A 9,727-nucleotide genomic window follows, 5' to 3' on the forward strand; every position below is an offset into this window, starting at 1 on the left:
GATTTCTTCTTTGTTGAATTGTGCGTTGGCGCTTTCAAAGTCAAAGTCCTTCTCAAACTTCATGGGGCCGTCTCTTCTTACATTAAACCTCCCACGGCCTCCTCGGTGACCGCCGCGTCCCCTTCTGGGCTGAGGAGCACCTAAAGGGGCTGGAAGGGGACAAACAGATGAGGGACATTATATAAGCCCCCGCAGCCCCCCCAGACTGTCCCCCGCTGCAATCATCAGTCACTCCTATATGGCTGGGATATGCATGACCGAGAGACAGGTCCCGAGCACAAGTAACGGGCCTGCGACGGCCAACCTGTCCTCAGCCGTGCGGCATCATATTACCGCACAATCATTAGGCGATGTGCGCGGCCTGCTCTTTACAGAGACATGTACAGAATCCAGGTTCACTGAAAGCGCAACGTCAAGAGGCCGCTGACCTCGAAAGTAAGACGCAACGCTGGATTATCCTATTTATTTAAAAAAAAAAAAAAAAGCGCAACCTTGTGAAGGAACATCGGCCCCGACGCCTCCACCGATGGCCCACGACGCCCTTTCCTCCCCCCCGGGCCCACGCCCCGCGACGCCCATTCCTCCCCCCAGGGCCCACGCCCCGCGACGCCCATTCCTCCCCCCGGGCCCACGCCCCGCGACGCCCATTCCTCCCCCCCGGGCCCACGCCCCGCGACGCCCATTCCTCCCCCCCGGGCCCACGCCCCGCGACGCCCATTCCTCCCCCCCGGGCCCACGCCCCGCGACGCCCATTCCTCCCCCCCGGGCCCACGCCCCGCGACGCCCATTCCTCCCCCCCGGGCCCACGCCCCGCGACGCCCATTCCTCCCCCCCCGGGCCCACGCCCCGCGACGCCCATTCCTCCCCCCCGGGCCCACGCCCCGCGACGCCCATTCCTCCCCCCCCGGGCCCACGCCCCGCGACGCCCTTTCCTTCCCCCCCGGGCCCACGCCCCGCGACGCCCTTTCCTTCCCCCCGGGCCCACGCCCCGCGACGCCCTTTCCTTCCCCCCAGGCCCACGCCCCGCGACGGCCTTTCCTTCCCCCCAGGCCCGCGACGGCCTTTCCTTCCCCCAGACCCACGACGGCCCAGACCCCGCGACGGCCTTTCCTTCCCCCCAGACCCACGACGGCCCAGACCCCGCGACGCCCTTTCCTTCCCCCCAGGCCCACGACGGCCCAGACCCCGCGACGCCCTTTCCTTCCCCCCAGGCCCACGACGGCCCAGACCCCGCAACGGCCTTTCCTTCCCCCCAGACCCACGACGGCCCAGACCCTGCGACGGCCTTTCCTTCCCCCCAGACCCACGACGGCCCAGACCCTGCGACGGCCTTTCTTCCCCCCCAAACCCACGATGGCTCAGACCCCACAATGGCCTTTCCTCCCCCCCCCCCCCCCCCCCAAACCCACTATGGCTCAAACCCCACAATGGCCTTTCCTCCCCCCCCAAACCCATGATGGCTCAGACCCCACGACGGCATTTCCTCCCCCCAGACCCCGCAACGGCCTCTCCCCCATCACGACAGGCCTTTATTATCAACCTCGGAGAATCACGCCATTGATGTACATGCTGAACACACAGCCAAGAGACAACTGAATAGGAATCTGCCCCTCCATTCTCAGGATCTGAGCCCCCCGTGTCACACATACCGGCCTGTCTCTTGTTGGGGTCCTGTTTGTCAATCCTCAGCAGGTCTGTTTCAAGTCTTGACTTGTGCACATCAACTGCAAAACAATGAACACATGACGGTCCTGGCACAATGGGGACGGGAGGTCCGTACTAGCGATAGTCTGCCTTTTCTCACCTTTTCTTTGCTCCAGACTCTCTAGCGTCTTTTGGCTGGTAGTAGGTAAGGATCTAGAAGGTACAGGGCTTCTCCTTCCCGCTGGCACAGGAGCCTGAGCGGCCGGGGCAGTCTGGACGCCTTGCTCCAGGGTTGGGCTCTTCCGTAAGGGGTCTAGCAAGGGGCTTGTCCTCCCTAAATAGAAGAGGAGTCGTTAGCGGAGACAATCACAGCAGGTACATACCCAAAATCTAACAAGGGCAAAGTAGACAAACCCTGAATAAAGGAAGGTGCAGTAATAAGAGAAGAAAACCCAGCAAGGGGCCGCTAGGAGTACAGCAGCGATGCTCTGCAGAGTGTGCCCAGGACGACATTCATCACTAGTGACCAGCTGTAAGTGCACGGGACCGGCGTTACCTTGAGATAGCTGCGTTTTCAGAGTCCTTGTCTCCTGATTAAATGAAGTTCCCGCAGCACCGGACGGGGAAGAGTGGCGCCTGATGTATTGTCAGCACCAAATGAGGTCAACGTGTTCCCCGCTTATAGGAAAAGAAAAAAAAAAAGAGGTTACAAAGAATTACAAAAATAACCAGATACTAAAGTGCAAAATGTCAGTAAGTGTGAAAATATGGCATTGTAAATGCATCCCGTTACCTCCTGTATTATACTCCGGAGCTGCACTCACTATTCTGCTGGTGCAGTCACTGTGTACATACATTACATTACTTATCCTGAGTTACCTCCTGTATTATACTCCAGAGCTGCACTCACTATTCTGCTGGTGCAGTCACTGTGTACATACATTACTGATCCTGAGTTTCCTCCTGCATTATACTCCAGAGCTGCACTCACTATTCTGCTGGTGCAGTCACTGTGTACATACATTACATTACTGATCCTGAGTTACATCCTGTATTATACTCCAGAGCTGCACTCACTATTCTGCTGGTGCAGTCACTGTGTACATACATTACTGATCCTGAGTTACCTCCTGCATTATACTCCAGAGCTGCACTCACTATTCTGCTGGTGCAGTCACTGTGTACATACATAACTGATCCTGAGTTACCGCCTGTATTATACTCCAGAGCTGCACTCACTATTCTGCTGGTGCAGTCACTGTGTACATACATTACATTACTTATCCTGTATTAATCCTATATTATACTCCAGAGCTGCACTCACTATTCTACTGGTGCAGTTGCTGTGTACATTACATTACTGATCCTGCATTATACTCCAGAGCTGCACTCACTATTCTGCTGGTGCAGTCACTGTGTACATACATTACATTACTCATCCTGAGTTACCTCCTGCATTATCCTCCAGAGCTGCACTCATTCTGCTGAAATTTTACAATACAAAGAAGCTTACCAACAGAGCCGAATTGCTGGGGCACTAGGGAGCTGGAGGTGAACTGGCTATACGCCGGCATCCTGTTGAATGGAGCGTAGGAGCTTACACTCTGGAATGAAGATGATGAAGTAGATCCTAGAGACGACTGAAGAGAAACACAAATTTTCATAACATGGTCGAAAGTAACGTGAAAGCCTTATCCCCTCCCTACACCTTCCTTTCAAAAAAATGTACCCCCCTCCCCTAACTATAGGCGTTCAAGAACTCCTCCTAATATTGGCCAAAGCTGGAAACCAGACTCAAAGACCACCACATTTATTTCAACAGCTAGGCCCGCAATGCCTCTCGCCCCCTGTGGGGGCGTCGCAGCTAGGCCCGCAATGCCTCTCGCCCCCTATGGGGGCGCAGCAGCTAGGCCCGCAATGCCTCTCGCCCCCTGTGGGGGCGTAGCAGCTAGGCCCGCAATGCCTCTCGCCCCCTGTGAGGGCACTGCAGCTGGGCCCGTAATGCCTCTCACCCCCCTGTGGGGGCGCAGCAGCTGGGCCCGCAATGCCTCTCACCCCCCCTGTGGGGGCGCAGCAGCTGGGCCCGCAATGCCTCTCACCCCCCCTGTGGGGGCGCAGCAGCTGGGCCCGCAATGCCTCTCGCCCCCCCTGTGGGGGCGCAGCAGCTGGGCCCGCAATGCCTCTCACCCCCCCCTGTAGGGGCGCAGCAGCTGGGCCCGCAATGCCTCTCACCCCCCTGTGGGGGCGCAGCAGCTGGGCCTGCAATGCCTCTCACCCCCCTGTGGGGGCGCAGCAGCTGGGCCCGCAATGCCTCTCACCCCCCTGTGGGGGCGCAGCAGCTGGGCCCGCAATGCCTCTCACCCCCCCTGTGGGGGCGCAGCAGCTGGGCCCGCAATGCCTCTCACCCCCCCTGTGGGGGCGCAGCAGCTGGGCCCGCAATGCCTCTCACCCCCCCTGTGGGGGCGCTGCAGGGAACGCCTTGCCCAAATAGACCAAATATTGGTAAAATTCACCGTCGGCTCTGACAAAAGGCTGCACATACCTGGACTATTGCAGGGTCTTGCGGCAAGGAGCACTGAGGTTTTGGGGGTTCACACACTGTAAGGTCCTTGATGTCGCTCCCCCTAAATATGATATACTCAAACACCTCATCTCGGGGGGGAATAGGCCGGTCTGTCGGTCGATCCTCTGTCCCAAAGGAGCGGACTGGAAAAGAAAACCATAAAAAAAGTGAAAGCTTCCATATAACCGAGCCCCACAACACCGGGACGGCGGAGCTGCGGACCTCGTACGGGCCAATAAGACGTCAGGATCCCTTATTAAAGCCTAGATCACTATAACCTGGTGTATTCTGTAATGAGGAATTGTGACAATATATGCAGCGGATACTTTATGTACAATCTTTGACTTCCTGATGTGCTGCAGTGTAAAGCATGGGGGACAATAGCATGTCAGCCCAGCCTTTTGTGAGTGATGTAATACATATGATCTGTAAATAGCAGCTATACAGCATGAACCAATTTATACACATTTTTTGTGTGAAAAATGTTACTAAGACCGGGATATTATTCATTGAAATGCTGGTGTGTGTGTGTGCAGGAGTCCAGTGGGCGGAGCTACTCTGACAGCTGTCTCTGCTTGCACCTTCACTGGTAGGACCGCCCACTGGACTCCTGCACACAGACACCAGGAGTTTAATGAATAAAATACAAGATATACAGAACCTTTCCCTCCATATTCTGCGCGGCTTCTGCTCTGCTGCACGCTCCACAGATCAGGCTGCAGGGAGAACATGACAGAAGTCACCTCTTTCCATCAGGACGTGAGGTGACGATGGATGCGGTGAGTATCCGGCAGCACAGCCGTGTGCTCTGCACGTCACCCGCAGAACAGAGCAACGCCACCGCCACAAGAGAACGTGACTAGTAGGGCAGGACCGTCCTGATGGGTACACCAGGACGCGATGTGCAAGGTGTGTATATGTAAATATAATATATATATATCCCCCTGGTACCATTACCAGGTCCACGGTGGAGTGCTGTTTGTCAATGGTATACAGGATGCCATTACCTGGTCCACTTCATCCCAAGCTATCCCTCCTCCCCCACTCTCTGCCCTCCCCGGTGGAGTTTTCGGTGTCGATGGTGTACAGGATGCCCTCCCCTGGTCCCCATCATCCCCAGCTCTCCTTCCTCCCCTGGTTCCCACTCTCTGCCCTCCCCCGGTTCCTTTGGCCAGGGCCACGGTGGAGTTCTCTGTGTCGATTGTATACAGGATGCCCTCCCCTGGTCCCCATCCTCCACTGTCTTCTCCCAGTCCCTATCCTCCCCAGATACTTTTGGCCAGGGCGACAGTAAAGTTCTTAGTGTCAATAGTGTACAAAATGCCCTCCCCTGGTCCCTATCCTCCGCTCTGTCTTCCCCCGGTACTTTTGGCCAGGGCCGCAGTGGAGCTCTGTGTCGATGTTGTACAAGACACCCTTTACCGGTCATCAGTCCCCCTCCTGCCCCAGTCCTCGTCCTCCCCTTTCTCCTAGTCCCCGCCCTCCCCCGGTCCCCGCTCTCCTGGTACCTTTGGCCAGGGTGGAATTATCTGTGTCAATGGCGTACAGGATGCCCTCCCCGATCCCCACTCTCTTCTCCAGTCTCTGATTTCCACCCTCCCCCGGTCTCTTCCATCCACGGTTCGACGCACCTTTGGCCAGAGCCACGGTGGAGTTCTCGGTGTCGATGGAGTACAGGATGCCCTCCCCCGGTCCCCATTCTCCCTCCTCCCCCGATGCCCGTTCCCAGTCCTCTTTTCTCCCTCCGCCCCGCACACTCTTCCCCCCCACTCTCCTACCGTAGTCTCTGCTTTCCCCCCTCCCGCGGTCTCTACTACCGCAGTCAACGCATTCCCCCCTCCCTCGGTACCTTTGGCCAAGGCCACGGTGGAGGCCTCTGTGTCAATGCTGTACAGGATGCCCTCCCCCGGTCTTCCCTCATCCCAAGTCTCCGCATTCCCCTTCCCCCGGTCTCCGCTCTCAGTCCTCCCCCGGTCGCTTTCATCCTCGGTTACCCGCCCTCACCTGGTACCTTTGGCCAGGGCCACAGTGGAGTTCTCGGTGTCGATGGTGTACAGGATGCCCTCCTCCGGTCCCCGCTCTCTCTTCCCCAGCTCCCACCAACCCCAGTCTCTGCTTTCCCCCCTCCCCCCTTCATCCCTCCAACCCCGGTCCCCAATCTCTTCCGTCCCCGGTTCCCCGCCCTTCCAGTACCTTTGGCCAGGGCCACGATGGAGTTCTCGGTGTTGATGGGGTACAAGATAACCTTCCCTGGTCCCCGCGTTCTCCCTCTTCCCCGCTCTCTTCCATCCCCAATTCCCCGCCCACCCCCGGTCCCTTTGGCCAGGGCCACGGCGTAGTTCTCGGTGTTGATTGTGTACAGGATGCCCTCCCCTGGTCCCCACGTTCTTCCATACCCAGTTCCCGCTCTCCCGGTACCTTTGGCCAGGGCCACGGTGGAGTTCTGTGTTGATGGTATACAGGATACCCTCCCCTGGTCCCAATGCTCTCATCCCCATCTCACCCCCCCCCCCGGTCCCCGCGCTCTTCCATCCCCGGTTCCCAGCCCTACCCCGGTCCCCGCTCTCCCGGTACCTTTGGCCAGGGCCACGGTGGAGTTCTCGGTGTCGATGATGTACAGGATGCCCTCCCCGGTCCCCACTTCCCGTTCTCCCTCCTCCCCCGGCTCCGCTCTCTTCCATCCCCGCTTCTCCCTCCTCCCCCTGTCCCTATTCTCCTTCCTCCCCCGGTCCCCGCGCTCTTCCATCCCGGTTGCCCGCCCTCCCCCGGTCCCCCGGTACCTTTGGCCATGGCCACGGTGGAGTTCTCTGTGTTGATGGGGTACAGGATGCCCTCCCCCGGTCCCCGCGCTCTCTCCACAGCTCTACCTCCCCCCGGTTCCCGCTCTCCCCCCTCCCTGCTCTCTTCCATCCCCCGGTCTTCGCTCTCCCGGTACCTTTGGTACACAAGATGCCCTCCCCCGGTCCCCTCTTCCCATTCTCCCTTTTCCCCCGACTCCGCTCTCTTCCATCCCCGGTTCCCCGCCCTCCCCCGGTCCCCGCTCTCCCAGTACCTTTGGCCAGGGCCACGGTGGAGTTCTCGGTGTCGATGATGTACAGGATGCCTTCCCCCGGTCCCCTCTTCCCATTCTCCCTTTTCCCCCGACTCCGCTCTCTTCCATCCCCGGTTCCCCGCCCTCCCCCGGTCCCCGCTCTCCCGGTACCTTTGGCCAGGGCCACGGTGGAGTTCTCGGTGTCGATGATGTACAGGATGCCTTCCCCCGGTCCCCTCTTCCCATTCTCCCTTTTCCCCCCGACTCCGCTCTCTTCCATCCCCGGTTCCCCGCCCTCCCCCGGTCCCCGCTCTCCCGGTACCTTTGGCCAGGGCCACGGTGGAGTTCTCGGTGTCGATGATGTACAGGATGCCTTCCCCCGGTCCCCTCTTCCCATTCTCCCTTTTCCCCCGACTCCGCTCTCTTCCATCCCCGGTTCCCCGCCCTCCCGGTACCTTTGGCCAGGGCCATGGTGGAGTTCTCGGTGTCGATGATGTACAGGATGCCTTCCCCCGGTCCCCTCTTCCCATTCTCCCTTTTCCCCTGACTCCGCTCTCTTCCATCCCCGGTTCCCCGCCCTCCCCCGGTCCCCGCTCTCCCGGTACCTTTGGCCAGGGCCACGGTGGAGTTCTCGGTGTCGATGATGTACAGGATGCCTTCCCCCGGTCCCCTCTTCCCATTCTCCCTTTTCCCCCGACTCCGCTCTCTTCCATCCCCGGTTCCCCGCCCTCCCCCGGTCCCCGCTCTCCCAGTACCTTTGGCCAGGGCCACGGTGGAGTTCTGGGTGTCGATGATGTACAGGATGCCTTCCCCCGGTCCCCTCTTCCCATTCTCCCTTTTCCCCCGACTCCGCTCTCTTCCATCCCCGGTTCCCCGCCCTCCCCCGGTCCCCGCTCTCCCGGTACCTTTGGCCAGGGCCACGGTGGAGTTCTCGGTGTCGATGATGTACAGGATGCCTTCCCCCGGTCCCCTCTTCCCATTCTCCCTTTTCCCCCGACTCCGCTCTCTTCCATCCCCGGTTCCCCGCCCTCCCCCGGTCCCCGCTCTCCCGGTACCTTTGGCCAGGGCCACGGTGGAGTTCTCGGTGTCGATGATGTACAGGATGCCTTCCCCCGGTCCCCTCTTCCCATTCTCCCTTTTCCCCCGACTCCGCTCTCTTCCATCCCCGGTTCCCCGCCCTCCCCCGGTCCCCGCTCTCCCGGTACCTTTGGCCAGGGCCACGGTGGAGTTCTCGGTGTCGATGATGTACAGGATGCCTTCCCCCGGTCCCCTCTTCCCATTCTCCCTTTTCCCCCGACTCCGCTCTCTTCCATCCCCGGTTCCCCGCCCTCCCCCGGTCCCCGCTCTCCCGGTACCTTTGGCCAGGGCCACGGTGGAGTTCTCGGTGTCGATGATGTACAGGATGCCTTCCCCCGGTCCCCTCTTCCCATTCTCCCTTTTCCCCCGACTCCGCTCTCTTCCATCCCCGGTTCCCCGCCCTCCCCCGGTCCCCGCTCTCCCGGTACCTTTGGCCAGGGCCACGGTGGAGTTCTCGGTGTCGATGATGTACAGGATGCCTTCCCCCGGTCCCCTCTTCCCATTCTCCCTTTTCCCCCGACTCCGCTCTCTTCCATCCCCGGTTCCCCGCCCTCCCCCGGTCCCCGCTCTCCCGGTACCTTTGGCCAGGGCCACGGTGGAGTTCTCGGTGTCGATGATGTACAGGATGCCTTCCCCCGGTCCCCTCTTCCCATTCTCCCTTTTCCCCCGACTCCGCTCTCTTCCATCCCCGGTTCCCCGCCCTCCCCCGGTCCCCGCTCTCCCGGTACCTTTGGCCAGGGCCACGGTGGAGTTCTCGGTGTCGATGATGTACAGGATGCCCTCCCCCGGTCCCCGCTTCCCGTTCTCCCTCCTCCCCCGGCTCCGCTCTCTTCCATCTCCCGTTCTCCCTCCTCCCCCGGCTCCGCTCTCTTCCATCCCCGGTTCCCCGCCCTCCCCCGGTCCCCGCTCTCCCGGTACCTTTGGCCAGGGCCACGGTGGAGTTCTCGGTGTCGATGGTGTACAGGATGCCCTCATACCGGATCTCCGCCTTGGAGATGAGGCTGATCTTGCTCCCGATGTAGGGCGTCCCGCCGCTCATGGTGCCTCTCCAGCCGGATGGAGCCGGATTGCCGCCGCCCGGGGATGATCTCTCTCCTTCCGCTTCTTCCTTTCTGCGTTCTCCGGACCTGAGGCCTAAACTAACATGGCCGCCGCCTTCATCACCGCGCGCGAGGGATGCCGGGAGCTGCCGCGCTGACTTCTCGCGAGAGCGCTGTGGTTGGCAGGAAGCGGCCGCGCCGCCAGCCAGACTCTTAAAGGGACAGATAAATAAATGTAAAATATGAGATGTTTACTATTCTGCTGGTGCTGGGAAACGCTGCAGATTCCCACCTGCGGAAAAGTGTGACAACTCCCCCCCTTCGTGTTTCCATGTCACTTGTAATTCCCTGCTCTGTCCACTAGATGTCTCC

At 60.0% G+C, this 9,727-nt stretch overlaps 1 protein-coding gene across 1 annotated transcript in view; it reads right to left on the reverse strand.

Moving 5' to 3' along the window:
* The window catches only part of LSM14A (LSM14A mRNA processing body assembly factor), a 69,866-nt gene extending 60,425 nt beyond the window's left edge, over positions 1 to 9,441 (reverse strand). Inside the window, 8 exon segments of the mRNA XM_075325438.1 lie at positions 1 to 149; positions 1,650 to 1,724; positions 1,805 to 1,978; positions 2,201 to 2,266; positions 2,269 to 2,322; positions 3,158 to 3,284; positions 4,187 to 4,350; positions 9,234 to 9,441. Of these exon segments, the coding sequence (XP_075181553.1) occupies positions 1 to 149; positions 1,650 to 1,724; positions 1,805 to 1,978; positions 2,201 to 2,266; positions 2,269 to 2,322; positions 3,158 to 3,284; positions 4,187 to 4,350; positions 9,234 to 9,354 (930 nt within the window). The 5' untranslated portion in view covers positions 9,355 to 9,441.
* Positions 9,442 to 9,727: the final 286 nt, after the last annotated feature.

This window comes from Anomaloglossus baeobatrachus, chromosome 10 (assembly GCF_048569485.1).
Source record: "Anomaloglossus baeobatrachus isolate aAnoBae1 chromosome 10, aAnoBae1.hap1, whole genome shotgun sequence".
NCBI lineage: Eukaryota > Metazoa > Chordata > Amphibia > Anura > Aromobatidae > Anomaloglossus > Anomaloglossus baeobatrachus.